Raw genomic sequence first — 23419 nt, 5'->3', positions numbered from 1 at the left:
CATATGACAAAACATACCGAACAAGAAAAAAATGAATCAGTTTTGTGGAGACATGACTGCCCTTAAAAGCAACTTTTTCCAAGCAATATCGCAACCATTTAATTTTATTGAATGTATAATATTGTATATTACATTAAATTGGTTATAATGTTAGGTTAATTTGAGATTTTATATATATAGCTTTATTGTGCGCCTGTGTGTAACAGAATGAAACTGTATATTAAATGTAGGCTTTATGTAGGCCTAATAAAATCGAATATTTTAAATTGTCAAGGACGCTGTCGGTTTCAGAAGCAAACAAACAAAAGACAAAAAAGGTAAACGGTGATATCACCCTGGGAACATATTCTTCAGAATTACACTGCCATAAAAAAGCGGTTCTACCACCTTCGGAGGCGGGTTGTAGTTTTTGTAACCGAGCCGCCCATCATTCAAAATGCAAACCAATGAGAAAGAGAGCGAGCGCTGGAACTGTACTCTCTCTCCCTCTCTCTCTCCTTCTGATACAGCATGGCTCAAGCACTCTGACCAACTCTGCCTGGAAGCGTACTGTTGTGGACTATATCTCACCACTGAACCTTGACTGCGCTTTGTGCATTTCGTCCAGACCGGTAGTTTTCTTTCCTAATCTGAAGACAGCGCTTCAGGACAGCGTCAACATAAATTCCGTCTGTAAACGTCAGGTCTGACCGTACACACAGAGCGCAGGTTTTCATTCAGATGTTGGAGAATGAGGTGCCAGTGGACATACGCTGCTGTTTTCATTCACTCCAACTAACTACAGTGACCAACCGTGCTGAACACCTTCATGCTCTTGGAATGGGAGGTGAACACTGAAAGGACCTGAAAACTGTATAATTATTTCTTTCTCCGTGGAAAACTATACTCGCTAAATCGCACGAAAGGATGTGCTTGAGATGAACGCATTATCGGGTCGGACTACTGACAGACAGCGAGCGCATTAACTGGCTTCGTACTCTTTCTTCTAGTAATTTACATGTAAGTACTGCGACTCTGTCATTCCTCGCACTGCGGTGGTATAGGTCATCATATTTTATACAGTAAAAGAAACATAAGTTAAAGAGAACAGATTCCGCACGTGGGATATTCAAGGAAAAACGGCGCAGTTCGTCATCACCGGATCGTTGTATTGAAGGGGACTGCGATTGAAACTTTCAGAAATGCCGCAGGTGGAGATGTTTTATTTACTGTTTATCAGCCTGTGGATGTCTGTGTTGGGCCTGGATCCAGCGTCTAAGGTTGTGGCGGATCGCTACGCTGTCTTCTGGAACCGAACAAACCCAAGGTGAGTAAGTTGTTTGCGCAGTAAATACAGTAAAACACCGTTGCACTTCTGTCATTTGGAAACGCCGTAGTGCGCAGGATACCGGGAGCGAAGTAGGCTATTCTGCGGCGGCGAACTGAACAGGTTCGTCTAGGCGTCGGTATCGTCTAAATAAGTTTCTTTGGTGACACAGCAGTCATAACAAAGCTAGATTCCAGGCTCAAAACTTCTAACCAAACGCAAGTGTGCACATTCAAACACTTGACAGCGATATTTCAAACTAAATTGTCAAAACACTATGAAATCACTAACATGACAAGAACCGGCGCACGCAAATTGGGAAAATAAATGAGCCGCAAATACTTAACAAAAATTACAATCATTTTTAGTTGTAGGCCATAGTAACAAATATAAGATCATGATTTTACTAATGGTCGTTGTCAAAAAGTGTTTTCTAAAGTATGTGAGTGGTTAGTCTATAGGCCTTTATATATATATATATATATATATATATATATATATATATATATATATATATATATATATATATATATATATATATAGGTAATTTATTTATTTTGCTGACTTTTTTAGGAATGATTTAAATGTAAAGGGTTTCTTTATGTTTTGTTCAGATTGACAGGCGAGCTCTTTGCTCTTTCAAAGTAAAAAGTCATTGCCCTGTGTCACCAGCTTGTGCTAGACATTGTCCTTTAGAAACATCATTAGAAATAAATATCATGGCTCGTTGTTCTATAAAATCCAATTTACTTTTATGAATGCGGTTTTGTCTGTTATCATAATTCTAAATTCTATCAATTCGTATTTCTTTTGAGGCATTTATAAAAATGTGTTGCTGAGAATGAGCTAGTAATGGTTTTCAACAAAGGATGTATAATAAGGCAATATAACCTTTCTGTTCAGTGAATGGTGTTAATGAAAAATAGCATTAAGAGAAGTGAGCATTATTCTGAATGCGAGATGTACTTGAATAAGTTAATAAGATGATTGTTAATAGTATGGTTGTGTTAAATCTGAGTTATTATTATTAGTAATAGCTATATATTGCAAGAATAATAGCATGTGCATATATAATATATTTATTTAGCAATTACATCAGGCTCACTGTTGTCCTTTTTATAAGTCTGGAGTTTCCTGAAAGCGCTGTGATTCCAGCTCATCCCCATTCTCGGTTGTCCCTCTTTAGTTGCCATGGGGCTTTCTCTCTGCCCTGCACCCAAGCCCCATGCTGGCTTTACACAATGGGTCAAACCCAAAGAAGCATTTTGGATGTGGCTGATGCCCAGTTGGGTGCATGCTCATGAGAGAGAAGCGCATGCAGGGGTCACACGTTCAGTGATAACAGCACAAGGCTGTGGTTAACCATCGTCGGACAGTATTGAGCCCGTTGAGGGTGAATTTGAGGGCGAGACCTGTTTCTATAGATTGGCAGAAGTGTGTGTTTGTGCAGTCGTGAATATATCAGTGTGTGTGTTGGAGGCTCCCTGCCTGTGTTTTGTCCGGGCAAAATGAGGCCCCTCTAGCAAATAAATGAGATAGTTCAAATGAGTATCTCTCATTCACATTCATGCGCTCACCCAGTGGCCTAATTCAAATCTGGCTGTGCTGTATAATGTAGCAGCACTCTCTGGCAAGACCTTGGGACCCTCAATGTCACTCATGTGCGTGTTCATTTAAGAATTGATTCAGTCTATCTAACCCTCGGAAGACCAATCTTTAGGTAGCTTTTAAGGTGCCTGATCGGTTCAGTGTGTTGTTTTAAATAGCCGCATTTTTCTCTGGTAATGTCGCTCATTAACATGCCTAAATTACAAACATTAGAAACAGCTGTGCAAGAGTCTAACTCAAAGATGTAGATAGCCATGGTATGAAATATTAATTTGTCAGAAAGATTGTCTACATTAAAGCTTTAATTGAAGGTCTTAATAGCTCAATGGCCGTTAATGAAAAACAGAGTTCTATAATAATAAGAAACACAAGTGTTTATTATTATTTTTTTCACTCAAACCATGCGGGCCTGCTTATCTTTTAATCATTATTTTAAAAGCGTAGCAATTGCACTTTAAAGCAGTGGCGAACATACTGAGTGATTGCTAGTGTTCTCACATGAGTGAGTACGGCGGAGTCTATAGAGATTCTTTAGAGGATTTAGGGGGGAATGGCTCCTTTAGTTTTTGGCCTGAGATTTGCTGCAGACCCATTCATATGTAAGCCTCCGTCTTACTCTACATATGGTGGTCTTACAAGCTTCACTGGGTTTTGGGGGCTCTTTTTTTTCTCCTTTGGTCCAGTGCGGTCTATGCCATTTGCAATTACAAATTCAATTCAAGTTGGCAGATTTCCTCTGAAGTTTCCCAGCTCCTTCTCAGATTAGTCATTTCTTAGTCCGAGATGTGTTCGTTCACAGGCATTACTTGGATTGGACTGAGATAGAGAGCTTATTGTTTCCTGCCTCCCTGAGAAAGTAGTGTTTGCGTAATCCAGATATGTGATCTACATTACTAATATATTCATTTGTCAATATATGTATTTTTTTCGTCTGCTAGTTCCTGGAATTTAAACCTGAAATAGGTCTTGTGTCGAAAATGAAACCTGTTTATTTGTTGTTGATAGGCAGGATCAGTCTGGAATCAGTATTGAATTCCTACCTTAATCTTCTGGCTGTTTGTGTATGTGGTGCCATGGAAGCCGATACCGCTGTCCATCAAAGAGGTCTGTCGAATGGACCTAACAGCTGGGGAAAGGGATTTCAGCATTCTGACGGAGTCCTGTTTTAATCACTGATAATGCCTCTCAAATCTCTCAATAACAGATGTGGCACTTTTCCTACAGTTTTTGTAGCCTTCTCGGTCAGGTGGTGTAGTGAATAGCACACTCGGCCTCTTTGGACTTGGGTTTTTTTTTGAGTAACATTTCACACTTAAACGCTTTCTCGGTTGTCTCATTTCTTCGCTACAGAAATGGGAAATGTCATGGATCCCCTGTAAAGCCATCTCTTTTTCACCTCTTAACTCCAGCTTGCGCAATATGACCTCAAATGGTTTCCTTTTTGTGCCGGCTCAGTTTTAATCCCCACTTTAAAAACAAAGCCCATGGTTTGCGGTTTGTGGCCAGTTGATATTGTGATAGCTGTTCGGTGGTATTGTGTGGTGTTCAGTTGGCATTGTTCTGCGTGTTTACCCTGCTTTTCCCTCGCTGGCACTTCAGGCCTCCTGCTGCTTGGTTCCGCTTGGATTTTAAATGGGGGGAAAAAAATCATGTCCAAATATTGACTGGTCTGAAGACCTCGCTCTTCTCCCAGGCCACGTGAAAGGGTGCCATTGTTCCTGTCTTAGTGGATCTTTGCCAGAGTTTAAAGTATTTAGGCTCTTACATGCAGGAAGTGCATACAGGAGGGCTTGTAGAAGGAAATATAGACCGGCTAAAGAATGGAAAGACTTACAGATGGGAACCGCAGGCCTCTCGGTTTGAGTCCCACACTCGCACCCTGTCTCGATTAACCCTCCAGGGCTCTGTGGCGGTGTGCTGGCGTTCTCAAAAGATTTGGGGTATCGGAAGACTCACTCCAGCGGAGAGAAAGTTTTTCCTGCGGGGTAACTAGAACATCCTGCTGTTTGATGACCCCTAACACACCGAGAGGTGCCGGGCCCCTTTCCTTCAGCGTTACGCTAATAAACTGTCATGATTGCATCTCTGAGAGAATCCTGGGAGTGTCTCGTTTTTAAATTAAAGTTAACCGTTCCTCTTTTCATTTGACGAATTCACGCTTGAGTCATCACAGCCATCGCTCGTCCTCTCTGAACTTTTTGATGATAACTGATGCATTTCGGCTCTCTGTGTTTGTGGAGGTAAGCTTCTCATACTGTGTGCGCTTTTAAACTGTGAGTGGTGAAATGTCTTTGCTGGAGTCTTTGAAGGCCCGGCTGAAGGTATTAAGAGAGAGGCACTAAAGGGCTTAGGAGGTCATCGGCCCATTGTGTAAAGATACAAAACACTTCCTCTGAACCCCTTCACCCTTCTCTGTCTCCCTCGGAGAGCCACGACCTCAACAACCATTCATATTAATCAGCTTCAGACCTTAATGACCTGATAAAGCTCCTGAAAGGACCCTAAAGTTTACTAAGCCTCCTTGATAAGAATTGGAGGAAAATGTAGCATGCGGTAATGACTACTTTGCGCATTCTTTCTCTGCAAAAGCGCAGAGCAGTTTGCTCTTTGTGCCCTTCATTACGGCACATTTAATCGCAATGAGAAATAATGAAGGAAGCATTTGTTCGACAGGCTAAGCTAATAAAAATGGACTGACTTGGCAAGGGTTAGCATGAAAGGAAAACAAGAAAGAACAAGAAACCAAGAGAGAAGGTTTCCAAAAGAGAAGGCTCGAAAACTTGTCTCACAGATTTGAACTTGGTGTGTAACCTTAAAACTGCTTTCACCTGCACAAATGGGGGACTTTTGGCTGACGAGTACCTTCATCTTTCTTTCTCATCCAGAAAGAACGTGCAAGGATTCTTTGAAGCTGCTTTCCGTGAAGTATTTCACCCATTCAGAGCATTAAAAAATTGGAATGGTGAATATTTTTGTTCAGTTCTGAAGGACATACATCTTTTCAAAAGCACTGTTTGCCATTAAGCTGCTTTGGCTGCATTATTGCGAACATATTGCAATTATGGCTGTGGTAGCTGTCCAACAAAATCATCAGATTGTCAATTAAATACTGTAGAGAAACAAAATTACACTCTGGAACATTGTTTTACATTTAACAAATAATTTATGAATGAAAATATGACATTATATAAAGCATAATTTTTTTAATTGATATTTTTGAATAAATATATTGATAAATATAAAAAGGAATGCTGTATTTTATCAAATAAAATTATTTTAATAAATGTAAATATATTTTTAAATAAAGACTGTTAATGGATTAAATAATTTGGCTTTTGAATGCTACAGATCCCTTAATACATATTTTAAAAAATAAAACAGTTAAAGGTCGAAATAAACATTTTGGAATCTAGACGTTCTCATTGCATTCTTGGTTAAAGATTGTGGAGCCGTTAATAGCAGATTATCAGTCTGTGGTAAGTGGTAAAGCATTTCCCTTTTACAAATTTGAGTCTGCTTCAAGCATTGGGACCCATAAAATATTAAACGCTGTTTGCGATCTCAAAGTCAAGTCTAGCCAACAAACCTTCACACGCAATGTTGAGAAAATGAGGTCAATGTGGCCATCACTGAAAACTGAAAGGTCAGTGATTTTCTATATCACAGGAAATTATTTTTGTTTTTTTTGTAGGAGAATCTCTTCCCTTTCACTTTAAGTCCTGTTGTTTGTTCCACAGTTCATTAGATTGCATAGTTTTAGTCATGCAATCACACCTTCGTCACGTTTTCCTCATGTATGCGTTAGCAACCCAGCCTTTTTTGTCTCAATGACTAGTCTACCAGTAGTTGTCTCGTAGACATAGGAGTGTAAACGCGGCCATTTTCAAACTTGCTTCCATTTTGTATTTTCAACGAAACAGCAGGAGATTTGGGGCTGGGTTTCTTTTGTTTTGATTATTTAAAACTGATTTCCTTCCAAATTCTGCTTAAAAAATCTCAGTAGAGTGAAGTTTATTGATTTGCACCCGTTTCATTCTAGTATTACAAGAAAGTAAATAAGTTCTAAAATTTTCAAGTTACAAAACCCAAACCTTAAATAGACAAATCAGATTTTAAGCCACAGAAGCGCAGACATCATAAACCAGGCTCATGTGATGGCAGCACAACCATGCACATTGGTGCTCTGGCACTAGTATCACTGGTCGGGGGAACATGCTGGCAGACGGTGAAGTCATGGAGGCATCCACTTTTCTTTTATGTATCTGCTGCGGCCAGGCCTCAGTTATTCTTGTGCATAATTGATGGAAAAGTTAGAATAGCAGAAGTAATGCGATGAGAGGGTGCAGCGAAGCGGCAAGGCGGACAAGCGCACTGCTGGCAGCCGGGAGTGGGATCGCGTGCATGGGGCAGCAAACATTGCAGGGGATGAGAGGGCAGCTGGAGTAACAGGTCATCACAAAGAAGCGGGACAAAGTGTCAGCCGCTAGTCAATCAAGTATTTCCTATTCCGACAGTGACCTTCTGGCTAGCAAACACTGGGTACATACATGCCGATCAATCTGCGAGGCCAGATAATGCGAAAGTATGGTCTTTTTGGCACTTGTATTTAGATCCATTTTTGCCAATCTGATTAAAAGTGATCATTTGCAAGTTTAAGAGTTACCAGGATTAGAGTTTGTCCACATTTGACTATTTCTAGAAGTAGTTGAAAGCATATTTGGGTGTTTTGTTGATCTCATGTGGTTGAATGCATTTGAGCCGCCACAAAAGACTGCCTCCCCTCTGCCTACTGACCTAATTCTTAAATATTATGGTACGTTTTGTTGAGGCACGCTAGCCTGGCAAGATTTAAACTTCGCTGTCTGCAAAGTTTTGATTGAAGGTGGAAATAAAAGTAGATTCTAACACAAACACAGTGTTCAGCTGAAGTTTTGTGGTAATAAAAAAACAAAAATGAAAGCTGCTGTATCTACAAACCTCTAACATTTTCCATTTCTCTTATGTAAATTAGGGCTGCATGATATTGGAAAAAACGTACGTTGCAATTTTAGATTTTCTGCAATTTATAGTTTAATATTTCACCAAATCCATAATTTGTATATCTCTATTTGGGAAGAATGAATAATTTTAGATTGATTGTGATGATTTTGTAGGGAAGTAGTTGCATAAAATATAATAAACACATTACAAGCATAGATGAACACAGCAGAGCATATGAAGGAGTCATAACAGTATTCAAGTACAGAAATAAAATAAGCATACAATAAAGCTGTAAAGTCTTCATTGTCTTCACAATCAATTAGGGCTGGGCGATATTGCAAAAAAATGATCACAATATCATGTTTCATATCATTTGATAACAATAATTATTGAATATTTTTTAACAATCCATTTAGTAATATTAGGATTTTTTTATTCAACCACCTTATTTTAATTTACCAATGTTACTAAGGCAAATAGATTAGATAGTCAAAAACAAAAATATGTAAACAAAATATCTGATGTCTTTATAATAAAATAAACATAAGTGTTAAAGAGACTTTTAAACTTTATAAATAAAAGGTTACAAAGTGTGTGCAATGGTAAAGGTAGATTAATAATGACACAGTAAACCTCAAACTCTGTCAACAAAACAAATTATCATAATCAGATCTGAGCTTTCAAGTAAAGAAACCAGTCATCATTATTCAATTACATACTGCAACGTTACAAATTGTGAAGTTGAATGACTGCATTACCACTATGCTAAAAACATTTTCATATGGGGTGCTAGTGGCAGCGATGCACAAGAAAAGAAACCAAAAAGCCACTCTGGCGACATCCTCACTGCTGCGATACGGCACTCATTTTGTGTGTGTTGTTATTCTGACCTGAAGTGCCAAGCGCGAGTATGTGCTTTGTGTATGTCTGAGGTAGTTAGTCTGCCGTAAATACTGAAATGTGTATATTCCATACAAAGTGTGAAGCAGATTGGTTAGTTCTAGCACTCGGGGCATTCTGAAAAGTTCAGATGTTTTTCAGCAAGGTGTACCTGAAAAATGGACGTGCGTTACATGCGCCACCATGTGCACATCGCTCCCATGTGCGCATCGTGCCTCCGTTGGAAATGACAAACACTGACACTCTTATTGGCATTGCTTCCAAGGCGCGCTTAGCACACATTTTAATAAAACTATAGCACTTCATACCGAAACTACATAGCAAACTTTTTTTATTATCGATATTGACAATGGTGTTTGCTCGATAAATACTGATAGTGATTTTATCGCTCAGCCCTACAATCAATCCATGTTAAATCTACAAAAGTAACCCTTCTTTTGTCCCAGATGTTTTAAACCCGTTTAAAATGCGTGCACAGTCACATGCCTTTGAAAACACATGCAATTGGTAAACTTTCACTTTCGTTAAACTGAAATGACTCTGTCATATGCTCTAAACTGTTGTATCTAATCAGCTATAATCCATCAATGTGACTATTGTGGATTCACATGTTGCAATATCGATGCTAAAACAACATATTGTGCTGACCTAATTTAAATTATACAAACCTATTTATCAATATTAGATCTGAACAGGCTGAAAATAAAATCTTAACAGTGGTCAAAATTGGACAAAAAACACATGGTATGTTTCACTCATCCACTTGTGATATGACCAAGCAAACACGCATCTAAATACCAGTTGTAAACCGGGGCTTAATTATGCTTTATATAAATAGAGATGCAGCGCTTGTTCGTTTAATTTGTAATGCAATCAAAATGCCATTTTGAATATGCAGTTGGGCGTATGCCATTGTTTCGAATCCCTTTGAACTCTCATGTGACTCAGGGAAACTGCAGGCACGCTCATGTTGCTCCAGTGACAAGTTGCATGTCACACCTTGAGCAGTTACTACAAAGAGGTGCTAATGGGCGAACAGCCCTACTTTGTATAATAGACAATGAGCCACTAACCAGTATCATCCAGTTTCAAAGCAGTCCCGTGACCATTCAGGGAGTCTGCAGGAAACGAAGGTATCTTTCCCTCAGGCTCTGCTTGAATCTCTGTAAACTGTAGTTAACTGAAACTAATCATTATTGGTCCTCCCAATTTGATCGCTCTGACTGTAAAAAATGATGTAATCCTAAACATTGAAACCGATGCAGGTAGAAACGGGAAGTGCAACATTTTTTAAATAGGGTGATTAATTAATATCACATTCCTGCTTTTGTATTTGCCATCTATAGCATAAATAAGAATGTGGTCAGTGAAGCAGGAAAAAGACGACGCTTTTTTTTCTCTGTCAGCTAGCTTTCTTTTTAGGTTTGACAAAATTTTTAAGCATGAAGCAGAGGCAATAATCCTAAATGTGATTAAAAACATGAGTTAATGGGCAGATAAATCTTACCTTTTTGGGATTAGGATGGGAGCTTTTGTTGGGTTTAGAGCTGTTGTGCTATTTATTGTGGATTTGAATAGAATAGCTGCTTTTATGGCTACATAAGTGAAACTTTAACTTTCTATGAAGTGGAATATTTTTACCTGATACATATGTACAGTTGAAATCATAATTATTAGCCCACCTTTGATTTTTTTTTAAAAAAATATTTACCAAATTATGTTTAACAGAGGAAGGAAATTTTTACAGTATTTTTTATAATATTTTTTGTCTTCCGGTAAAAGTCTTAGTTTTATTTTGGCTAGAATAAAAGCAGTTTTTAATTGTTTTAAAACTATTTTAAGGTCCATATTAGTAGCCCCTTAAAGCTATATATTTTTTCGATAGTCTACAGAACAAACCATTGTTGTACAATAACTTGCCTAATTACCCTTACCCGCCTAATTAACCTAGTTAAGCCTTTAAATGTCACTTTTAGCTGAATACTAGTGTCTTAAAATATCTAGTAAAATATTATGCACTGTCGTTATGGTAAAGATAAAATAAATCACTTATTAGACATGAGTTATTAAAAATATTATGTTTAGAAATGTGTTGAAAAAAATCTTTTCTTTGTTAAACAGAAATTGAGGAAAAAAATAAACAGGGAGGCTTATAATTCTGACTTCAACTGTATGTATATTCTCTTTATACATTTTTCTGAATCTTAAAAACTTGTTTGCATTTATTGTTTCCATCATTATATATTTAAAATATGCATATGATTCCCGAATGTCTAAATAACGTAAATTCTCTATATTTATGTCTGTTTCACGACTGCAGTTGTTCAAAAATAATTACAGTAAATTAAAAACTGGATGTTTTCCAGTCGTTCATCATGTAAATTAATAACTGTTCAGGCACAGGCTTCATTACAAATCATATCCAAAAGCAATAAATTCTCCAGGAGAAATTTTGTGTAACCACAATACACGAACAGAAATACAATCCCATTGTAACTCAAAGGAAACCATCTGTCTTGGACATAAATATTATTGCGATGCCATAAAGGCTTCCGATGGAAACATAAGCACTAAATGTGCTCAGGAAACAAATAAAGCATTTTTATGGCTGTACCTACGACCCTCTGGGCATTTCTGCTTCCCTGGAAAGACACAAAGAATATCCTTCAAATCATCACCTTCTTATGTTCTCAAAGCTGCACAACTGCGAAATGAAGCGATTTTAATTATTGCAGGGTTACAATAGTTACTCACAGTTAATTAGTGTTAGTGATATTTAATGTTTAAACTGTAAATAGGATGTCAGAAAAGCTGTACAAATTTAATAAATGCATGAAACAATGTATATTACTTTAAAAGCAGCCTTTCACGAACCAATAAATATTGTATGATAAAAAAGGCAAACAATATCATGCGGAAATGTATTTTGTTTACTTTTAAAAATATCTAAAATGATAAAGACTTGGTTGTTTTGTGTTTTGCTGACCATATGAGCATTTTATTCTGGGAAAATATCTCAGTATTTTGTGACTGGCTGTTGGTGTGGATGAGATGTGGATGGATGTGGGAGATGGTCAGGTCTAGACACGCAATGCACATGGGATGTTCAAAGTGCTATTGCTATTTCAGAATTTTCCATAGCCTGATAGTAAGTGCATAAAAATAATTCTTTTTTTTTTTATATATACCTGCATTCTGTTATATGCCTAAAATGCACACCATATATTTTTTAACCAAGAGAACTTTCCCTTATTTTTTTTCTCCAAAATTTGCAATAGTATGTTACTACAGTATGTTAAAACGTCCCTGTTTACTATCGAAAACTGGGGCACGGAAACAAAGCAATGGAGGGGAGTGGTTACCAAAACCCACCAATTGAAACATCAGTGGGGGCTCTGCAGATCTGGAGAAACCAATAAGGTTTGACGGGTTGAGTATCTTCAGGCAGATTAGCGTAGTAGAATAACTCGTGGTGGCCTGAATACAGAACGTGTTCATTCTTATCAGCCTCAAGTTCACTTTAGGCTCTGATGATTTGCATGGTAAGTTCGCTTAAAGATCGATCACCCTTAAAAGCATGCCACCGTATTTCAGGAGCGAGTAGAAGCAGCCACTACTGTCGAATTTACAACATTTAATTGTCAGCCTGGCGCTGGTCTCTGCCAGCAGAGAGTGATTCATAAGTTATGCTCTCCTATTAGCGTTGGAATAATTCAAGCGGGACACCTGAAGTTTGCTTGGAAAGAGTTTGCTGTGAAAGTGAGAAGGTTGCTCGGGCCCCCTTATTCGTGAAATCCCTCTCCCTTCTCTTCCTCCGTCGCCAGTTGTCTGCCACGTCCACGGACTCTGTCTTAAGGGCTGATATCAGATATGCTAGGGATGAAACGGCTTACGCAGGGCTGTAGCCTGGGCTCAACCAAGTTCTCACCCCTTTTTATTGTCCGCCTTACCTCTGATGTCATTTCCATCCCCTCTGGCGACCCAGTGGAACTGATAATATCTTTTGTCGGCGAGTTGCCTTGTAGGAATAATCCCGATATGCATACCAGTCTTTGAAAGCAAAGGAATATGTGTTATATGGGTGTTAGGATAGGAGCGCAGAGCTCCTCTCCATTTTAGCCTACCCACTGGGGGAATGAATCCCCGTCTGCCTCCGTCTCATCCCTTATGTCTTATAATGACTTTGTGTTTTCTCTTTTTCTGCATTTGATTATTTCGCCTATCTCCCCACTCCCTGACCGGGTGCGATATCGCACGGTGGCCATTGAATTCGCCATATGGAGCCGGTATGGCAGAGCCTATTGAACAAATCACTCAGTCCAGATGCTTTTCAGATGATTGCGTAGCACCGTGCCTTTTTAATGTTGCTCAGACAGACTAAGCGCTAATTTCATTTGGGATGAAGACGTGCTGTTGAAGACAGAGTCCGTCGCGGTCCTGCTTATCTGGAGCGGCACGTCCTGCCACATTTGCACCCTTTTAATCTGACATCCTGAACGCAGGGGGGTTTCGTGTTATTTAATGATGCTGAAATGTGATAATTTGTACAAAACCGGCAGTTCATAATGTTATCAGGTTGCATTGAAAGCCAAATGTGAATGTTGCATTGGCCGTCTCATTTTTCACAGCTCTTTTGTTGTGGTGCAGAATTACGTTCGATTACGGCAGAATTACGTTTGTTGGTGTGGGAGCTTAATTGTTTCTGGGTTTCTCGCTGAGACAATGAAAAGTGCAATTGTGAGGGTGAATAAAAAGATTTATACTGACCTCATGGCACGTAGTTTGATGTCCGAGCCAGAGGGGTCACAACCGCATGGCCGTGCCTTCCCATCGTTCTGTAGACTTCAGTCCATTAGCACCTGCAGCCAATGGGCTTCCAGCTCAAGCTAATCACCTCTCGGAGATGTTTATGATGCGTTTAGGATGTTTTATCTCTCAAATAAAAGTGTTTGATAAGTGTTTGAAAAGACAGCCAAAGGTAATCACTCAGGCCATTTCACAGACTCTCGCATTTCAGTCCCGCTGTAAAGATCAAAGTCACCTCCAAAGTTTTTTTTTTTTCTTTTTTCTTCACTTTCAAACATCTGCTAAATTAGGATTCATGGGAGGAAAAAAAAAAAAGAAATTTGGATTTGCTCAGATTGGTCCTCTAAAAGTCCTCCTCAAATCTGGCAGTAACAATTGTTAAGACTGTAATATATATATATATACACTACCGGTCAAAAGTTTGGGGTCAATTTATTTATTTATTTTTTGCCATTAAGGTGGCATTTATTAAATGTAAAAAAAATAAAAAGATTGTTAAATTGTTAAATATTTATTAAAATGTCAAATGCTTTCTTATTGTATGTAGTTTCAAATGAAATTATTACTCCAGCCATTATTGTTGTTATTACTATTAATAATAATAATAATAATATTAATAATAATATTAATAATAATATTAATAATAATAATAATAATAATAATAATAATAATAATAATAATAATAATAATAATAATAGGATGTGACTCTGATAACTGGAGTAATGAAGCTTAAATTAATTAATCTTTAAAATCACAGGAATAAATTGTTAAATCAAATTATAAACTACTTTTGAACAGTTATTTATCGTGCAATAACATTTCACATTTTTACAATTTTTACTGTATTTTTGCTTAAATAAATGCAGTTTTGGTGAGCAGAATAAGCTCTTTTTAAAATATTTAAAAATCCTACTGACCCCAAACTTTTGAGCAATAGTATGTGTGTGTGTGTATATATATATATATATATATATATATATATATATATATATATATATATATATATATATATATATATATATATATATATATATATATATATATATATATATATATATATATATATATATATATATATATAATTTATTTATTTACATTTTGTGAGTGTGTTTGTGTGCAATCATTTAGGTCATTATTCAGTTCTGTTGGGTTCGGCTGCACTCAAATAACCCTTGATGGCACACACATTTGCTGTGTCAAGGATAAATAAGTTTACCGCTGAGGGCAAAATAAAATGTGCTTGTGCCTCAAGACAATTAAACCTGTTTTCATCCAAAGTGTTACTACTGTGAAATTCAAATCTATCTTTATATATTCTCTCTCTCTCTTTCACTTCCCCTGTCTCTTTTTTCACATTCATACACTGCAAAAATACATATATTTTACTCAGAAGTTGCAGCAACTATAGCAATTATAGGAGCAGCAACTAGCATGGAATAAACAAACAATTACTAAATATATAAGGTGAAATTGTGTTTGTTTTTTATTTCATAATGTGCTCCACTAATCTGGTTGATTCAGAAAATCTATTCTTACAATGCATTTTTTAAGCAGACATTTTGGTGTCTGCTTACAAATTAGATTTTATACACTGAAACTTGAAGCTTTATTGCTTTGAAGAAGAAAAAACTAATCAAATGCCAATATATGGGTGAATTAATGATCCTTTTTGAGTTGCCAAACAGTTTAACACACAGTTGAAGTCAGAATTATTAGCCCCCTGAATTATTAGCCCCCCTGTTTATTTTTTTCCCTAGTTTCTGTTTAATGGAGAGAAGATTTTTTCAACATATTTCTAAACATGATAGTTTTAATAACTCATTTCTAATAACTGATTTATTTTATCCTTGCAATGATGACAGTAAATAATATTTGACAAGATATTTTTCAAGACACTTCTATACATCTTAAAGTGACATTTAAAGGCTTAACTAGGTTAATTAGGTTAACTAGGCAGGTTAGGGTAATTAGGCAAGTTATTGTATAATGATGGTTAAAAACAAACAAAACAAATATAGCTTAAAGGGGCTAAAAATTTTGACCTTAAAATGGCTTTTAAAAAATAAAAACTGATTTTATTCTAGCTGAAATAAAACAAATAAGACTTTCTCCAGAAGAAAAAATGTTATCAGACATTCTGGGAAAATTTCCTTGCTCTGTTAAACATAATTTAGAAAATATTTTAAAAAGAGAAAAAAGGAGGGGCAAATAATTCTGATTTCAACTATATATATTTATTTAAAAATGAAACCACATATTTATTTTTGACTTTATTATTATTATTATTATTATTATTATTATTATTATTATTATTATTATTATTATTATTATTATTATTAACTTCTCAGTGATAAATGAGTAAAATGAAAGAGAATAAAGTTGTCTTTTTAAAAATTTTACTTAAAATTATATATTGTAATGTACATATATTACATTTTATTTTGCTGCTTTTAAACCCTCTTTTGACTCAGAAATATAATATAATTTTGATATGTACAGTGCTCAGCATAATTGAGTACACCACATTTTGAAAATTATCAGTGAATTCTCAGGGAAATTCTCAGTGAATATAGGCAATGTATTTTTGTGCATTTAAGCAGAACAGATTTATTAAACAGATATATTTATTAAAATATTATTTTAGTGACCAAACATATTTAGAAATTAAAAGATAATACAATTAAATTCAAGCAAACTTTAAAAAAAAAACGTACAACCTACAAAATTTCAACAAAAATTTTCAATTGTTTTGTTTCTCTTGGTTTTTTTAAATTTGTATTTAATATTTTTCCATAACATATAAATTTGGCTGTACTCGTTTTTTACCGTTATCATAGGTTATTTTGTTAGATAAGCTCCGGATTTGGCTTCACTACTGACTAATCTAATGTATATGCACAAATATAATATTGTAAAGCTTCCTATTAAAAATATGAATTTAAAAGATAGATTTGTGAGGGGTCTGCTTATATATGCTGAGCACTGTAATATAATATAATATAGTTTTGCTGCTTTTAACCCCCCTATATAACTCAGAAATTGATAGTAAATTATCAATTATCAAATAATTAATAACTGAATTAAACATCAAATTCTCAAGTTGAACATCTAAAATGATTTAATTTTTCATAACTTAAGGTTTGATAAGCATTTAAAGTATTTTTAACAGTAACAAATATAATTGTAATTATTAAAAAAATTCTTTCCTTAATACAATACTTCATCACAGTTTTAATAGTAGAAACAACTTTTGTAAGTATATGCCATTTTGTCTGAATGGATTGTTAAAATGTAAACATAAACCAATAGGAATCAATCACTTAAAATGAACTTTATGTTCCCAGTAAAAAACGAAAAATCTAATTTCAAAGCAATTTATAAAATGAATGCACCATTGTTAGGGCGGGGAAAACCAACTGATTATTACCTGCAAACGTCCAAGCCAAGAGTGATGTACCCGAAAGCACATCGAGTTCAGACCAACAATGAGTCATTTTAATTCCAAATCTAATGTGTAATCACAGCAACAACCTCTGTGGTTTTTGTGTGTTCAAAACAAATGAGTCGAAATGGAACTACAGCACCGAGAGCAGACCGAAGAGCCGCGCTCAACAGAAGGCTTCCCACAATTCTCCAATTAGGCCGATGATATAATTACACTGAGGAGCCCACTTTCTTTCAGGTGCTAATTGAATTGGTGCGTTTGCCAAAAAAAGACTCCCATTCTAGCGGAAAGAGAGACAGAGAAACGGTTCGGGCGCATTCTTGCGTTAAACCCAGGGGCGTTTTTACAGGGCGTGAGGACAGTGTTTTCAGAGCAAATATGTGAACACTTCTGGTATGTGAATCGTATGTTTCGCTTTCCCGGAGCAATCGGATGAGCAACCTGGGACCTGTCGCAAACTTTGGGTATAAATAGCACTTAAGAAAATGAGATTTGATTGAAGGGCATGTGATGTGGTGCTATTGATTTTCTGCGCTGTAGTACATAAAAGGGGAGTCAACAGAAAATGCTGGATATGTAGAGGTAGAGGATCTACAATTGTTTTGTTGATTATGTTGGGTCATTTGGTGTAGGTTAAACTACAGCTGCCAACGATTTGATCTTAAACATAATCACACACACTTACAGTGCTCAGCATATATAAGTACACCTCTCATAAATCTATCGTTTAAATTGATATTTTTAATAGGAAGCTATACAATAGATGTGCATATACATTAGATTAGTCAATACTGAAGCCAAATCTGGAGATTATCTAACAAAATAACTTACGATAACGGTAAAAAACTAGTACAGCTAAATTTAAATGTTATAGAAAAATATTAAATGCAAATTTTAAAAAGAGGAAAAATCAAGAGAAGCAAAAAAAAAAGAAAAATTTTGGTCGAAATTTTGTAATAACATAATCATTTTAATAACTCATTTTAATAACTCATTTCTAATAGCGGATTTATTTGATCTTTGCCATGATGAGATTAAATAATATTTTACTACATATTATTCAAAACACTTCTATACATCTTAAAGTGACATTTAAAGGCTTAACTGGGATAATTATGTTAACTAGGCAGGATAGGGTAATTAGGCAAGTTATTGTGTAATGATGTTTTTTTCTGTAGACTATTGAAAAAATATATAGCTTAAAGGGGCTAATAATTTTGACCTTAAAATGGATTTAAAAAAATTAAAAACTGCTTTTATTCTAGCTGAAATAAAACAAATAAGACTTTCTCCAGAAGAACAAATATTATTAGATGAACTGTGAAAATGTCCTTGCTCTGTTAAACTTATTTTGGAAATATTTAAGAAAGATTTCAAAGTGGGGCTAATAATTCTGACTTCAACTGTACACATACATACATGCATACGTACATACATGAAGAGCTCAGATTCAAAATCCTGAAATTTTTAAAATGAACATTTTCTAGCATGTTTATATTGTTTTTTTTTCACATAAAATACAATGAAAAGAACCTGTTCACTGCCATAAAAGTGAAGTTACTGAACATACACAGAGGAGCCTGAGAAAACTACAAATTTTAGAGAAAAATTTCAATCAGTATTTAAAAGCGTTCGCATCAGATCTCTTCATATATAAGCCATTCAGCAAAATGTTGTTAGACATTGCAAATTCACTCATAAAAGTGATACTTCAGTCTTCAAAATCCTTTGTTAAAGAAATGATGTATGTGGCAGACGCACACTTTACATTACAGCCTTTACAGTGGTTGTAATTAAACACACAAAATAAAGGATTTTATTTTAAAGTTCTTTAATAGATGTATTAAAAAGTCTAAATGAGAAAAGTTTTAATAGTTATTTTAAAATTAGATCTAATTGATTTTATAATTATCTTTTAATTAATGTTAACCTTCGTGCTTTTCTTGAGATGAGTTTTCTTTTTTTATTGTAAAAGGCATATATATAATTTTTTTCTCCAAAAACCGAGTATTATTTTTGTCTTTGTTAATGCAAACAGCTTAGAAGTAGCAATGTGGGTTTTCTAATGGTATTTATTTAATACATTACCCCCTTTTGATCATTCATTTTTAAGGAAGTTACCCTTTTTGATAGTTTTGCCTGCATTTATGCACACAACAAAACAAAATAGCAAAAATTTGGTATTTTAATATTCCAATATTCCCATTTCTTTCGAAAAAAAAGTTTTACTCTTAGTAACAAAAAAAATGTTTGTTTAAACCTATTAGAATTGCAATAATTTTTTGTCGGCGCAATAGCCTAGTGGTTAGCGCGTCGACATATGGTGCAGTAGCACGTCAGGGCGTCGCGAGTTCGAATCCCGGCTCGATGACATTTCCCTACCCTACCCCCCTCTCTCTCTCCAACTTCGCTTCCTGTCTAAATACTGTCCTATCTAATAAAAGCAAAATGGCCAAAAATAAATCTTTAAAAAAAAAAAAAAAAAAGAATTGCAATATTTTAATCCAGACTTCTGCTATTTAAGCATTTATTTTATTTTTACTTAATTTAATTTTTATTTGATTTTATTTTTTACTTATTTTATTTTACTTTTACTTTTACTTTATTTATTTTTATTTTTACTTTGTTTTATTTTAATTTTATTTAATTTTATTTTATTTAAATATTTGTATAAATATTAATTATTTAGACTGTAAGCAAATACTCAATTTCCTCCCCATTTTCTGCTTTTGAAACAAATTATGAACTATTATTATCAACATTATTATCAATAACAAAATAACAAAAGTGTTAAAAGGTGCAGTAAAGGCTTGTTTGTCATCATATGTATTTTTTAATCTCTCATTTAGTAATTTTTGTGGTGCTGACATTAGAATATGTAAAAATGTATTTAGTACCTTTATAATAATAACCACGTAATAATATTTGTAAAGTTGGTGTTTTAGTTAGTTCAGTGCACCTGAATTTGTATGAACTTACATAGTTGCAAAACACCACTTACCAGGCGTTTAAAACAGCAGAAGTTTGTAGCGAACACACAAACGCCTCAATCTCAGGAGAGTTTTGCTTCAGCGACTGAGACCATAATCACGGCTGCTTTGTTTAGCTCCTAACTGAGGACTATTTCTCGCTAAATTCTGTTCGGTTATGTCTGAGCGCGTTCGTTTCCAATTGAAATAGATGGTCTGTGGAAGCAGATGAAAGAACCGTTGAGCAAAATCTTTGCAAATGAGAAGAGACAAGTATCACGTTGGTCCACGCAGTGTGCGGAGCAAGGTGTCTAATTGTGTCTGACACCTCTCTCATTGCCACAAGCTGGAGGTTTCAGCACATCGGCAGGATCTAAGCGGGAACCCAACTCTCACATGACTTGCACAACTCTTATTGTTTGCTTTGTATTCACCATAATGTTATACTATACAAATTTGGGTTTGGATTGATGTCAACACCTGGTAATTTAGGGCTTTGCTTCCATTAGCTGGGTAAATAAATATCACAATGTGCCGTTTGTTTTGTCTGATAGGGACAAATAAACACAAATGTGAGTCGGACTGATTGGAATCTCAGGCCTCCACTTGTGTGTATGTGTGTGTGTTTTCCTGCTGAGCAAGCGGCGCAGGCTGTTTCTCACAGATGGAGGAAACTACACACCGAGAGTGTGACTATCAGCACCATCACAGGGACTTTTCCTCTCTTCATGGTGTGCTCCTTCTCACCCGCGCCAGCAAGGGGCCACCGCGAATCAAACGCCCCATGAAAGCCGAGGCCAAGGTTATCTGCTGGTGTAGACATGTGATAGTTGGCAACCTCTCCTTTAAAGCCGCCTCTTTGAAATTCACAGTCAGCACCTTAAATCAGTCTGTCATATCTGTTTGTTCAGTTTATCTGCTTATCTACAGTTTTGACTACGCAGGCAAAAGACTTAAAAGTTTCAGTCTTTGTGCACACACATGACCGGTCTGGGCCAAAGTCAGGACTGAAGAAATCAAGGATCAATTGAATTGGCCACAGCCCACAGGAAGATGAATTGGAATCTAATCTGTCTGTCTGTCTGTCTGTCTGTCTGTCTGTCTGTTTGTCTGTCTTTCTTTTGTCTGTCTGTCTATCTATCTATCTATCTATCTATCTATCTATCTATCTATCTATCTATCTATCTATCTATCTATCTATCTATCTATCTATCTATCTATCTATCTATCTATCTATCGGTCTGTCTGTCTGTCTGTCTGTCTGTCTGTCTGTCTGTCTGTCTGTCTGTCTGTCTGTCTGTCTGTCTGTCTGTCTGTCTGTCTGTCTATCTACTTACCTATCTATCTATCTATCTATCTATCTATCTATCTATCTATCTATCTATCTATCTATCTATCTATCTATCTGTCTGTCTGTCTGTCTGTCTGTCTGTCTGTCTGTCTGTCTGTCTGTCTGTCTGTCTACTTACATATCTATCTATCTATCTATCTATCTATCTATCTATCTATCTATCTATCTATCTATCTATCTATCTATCTATCTATCTATCTATCTATCTATCTGTCTGTCTGTCTGTCTGTCTGTCTGTCTGTCTGTCTGTCTGTCTGTCTGTCTATCTATCTATCTACTTACCTTTCTATCTATCTATCTATCTATCTATCTATCTATCTATCTATCTATCTATCTATCTATCTATCTATCTATCTATCTATCTATCTATCTATCTATCTATCTATCATTTGTCTGTCTGTCTGTGTGTCTGTCTGTCTATCTATCTATCTACTTACCTTTCTATCTATCTATCTATCTATCTATCTATCTATCTATCTATCTATCTATCTATCTATCTATCTATCTATCTATCTATCTATCTATCTATCTATCTATCTATCTATCTATCTATCTATCTATCTATCTATCTATCTATCTATCTATCTATCTATCTATCTATCATTTGTCTGTCTGTCTGTGTGTCTGTCTGTCTGTGTGTCTGTCTGTCTGTCTGTCTGTCTGTCTATCTATCTATCTACTTACCTGTCTGTCTGTCTGTCTGTCTGTCTGCCTGCCTGCCTGTCTGTCTGTCTGTCTGTCTGTCTGTCTGTCTATCTACTTACCTTTCTATCTATCTATCTATCGATCTATCTATCTGTCTGTCTGTCCGTCCGTATCCAGATAGATCGATCGATAGATAGATATATAGATAGATAGATAGATAGATAGATAGATAGATAGATAGATAGATAGATAGATAGATAGATAGATAGATAGATAGATAGATAGATAGATAGATAGATAGATAGATAGATAGATATAGATGGATGGATGGATAGATAGATAGATTAAATGCATCATTTTATTCATGTATTGTTATAGCATCATTCTAGCTATGTTATTCTTCTGACATTCTATTATTTTTCATTCTATCATTCTGTTGATCATTTATATATAATATATATATATATATATATATATATATATATATATATATATATATATATATATTATATATATTTATATATATTATATATATATTTATATATACAAAATTGGAACTTTGAGTTTCTAGTTAAAAATATTCTATGCATTTCTTTACATTTGAATTGAAATAAATTTTCCCTCCTTCCTTCCTTACATTTAAAGTCACATTGCAATTCTCCATCATGTTTGCTACTACAGTTCAATTCCGAACGCACACAATGAAGTATTTTGTGCAGTAATGTGCACCCAACTAATTGTGTGTGCCATTAAAGACCATTGTGGTGGCGACCTGTACAACAAATCAATGGGCGGCATGCAAGTACTTAGAGTTCACCCAGTGTGACCGCTTACAGTTATGTTTTTGACACCGCAATTTACCCACATCAGGCCTCTATCAACAAAATGATCCATACTGACCCATACAGGCCCCGAAAAAGCACAAAGAGACATCTAGCTGAGCACAGTCCACTCAGCGAGACATTTATCTCTGATCAGATCCAGACCTAGACTATTGCAGCTATGACGAGAGAAGATATTACCTCCTTCCCTCAGCAGAATTTTTGAGCGGTTTACAGGCTCTGGTCTGCTGGGCTCGGGCTGATTGAGCTATGCAGTCCAGGCTTCAGTTGTGGCTGGGGATTGTCTGCTCGATGTGCATATAACAGCCGTGATTAACACGGCCTGTCATGGTGCCATGACGTTGCATGGATAGAGAGCTTCTTTTATGGTGCTGTATTTTGCTGAGTGAATCAGGTTATAAAACTGTCTGTGCTAAAGAGCCCTGCTCTCAGATCCTTTAACAGACTCTCTTTTATGTATGTTGCCCTCTTGGCCGCGTACGGTTAAATGTTGTCTATTTATACATGAGTCAAACGATCGGCTACTGAAACAAATGGGATTGAAGGACAGTTCTATCAGGGTTGTGA

The 23419-nt window shown here is 35.7% G+C and overlaps 1 protein-coding gene across 2 annotated transcripts in view; it reads left to right on the top strand.

Annotated features, from left to right (window-relative positions):
- The first annotated feature begins 496 nt into the window (after positions 1-496).
- Positions 497-23419, top strand: part of efna5a (ephrin-A5a) — a 91884-nt gene continuing 68961 nt past the window's right edge. For both annotated transcript variants that reach the window (XM_056445907.1, XM_056445905.1), the window contains exon 1: positions 497-1306. In XM_056445907.1, coding sequence (XP_056301882.1) covers positions 1182-1306 — 125 coding nt within the window. In that variant the 5' untranslated portion in view covers positions 497-1181. The remainder of the gene's footprint in view (positions 1307-23419) is intronic.

The sequence above is a fragment of the Danio aesculapii genome, chromosome 21 (genome assembly GCF_903798145.1).
Source record: "Danio aesculapii chromosome 21, fDanAes4.1, whole genome shotgun sequence".
NCBI classification, from domain to species: Eukaryota; Metazoa; Chordata; class Actinopteri; order Cypriniformes; family Danionidae; genus Danio; species Danio aesculapii.
The sequence above is the reverse complement of the archived record's forward strand: the minus strand, read 5'-3'. Positions and strand labels throughout refer to the sequence as shown.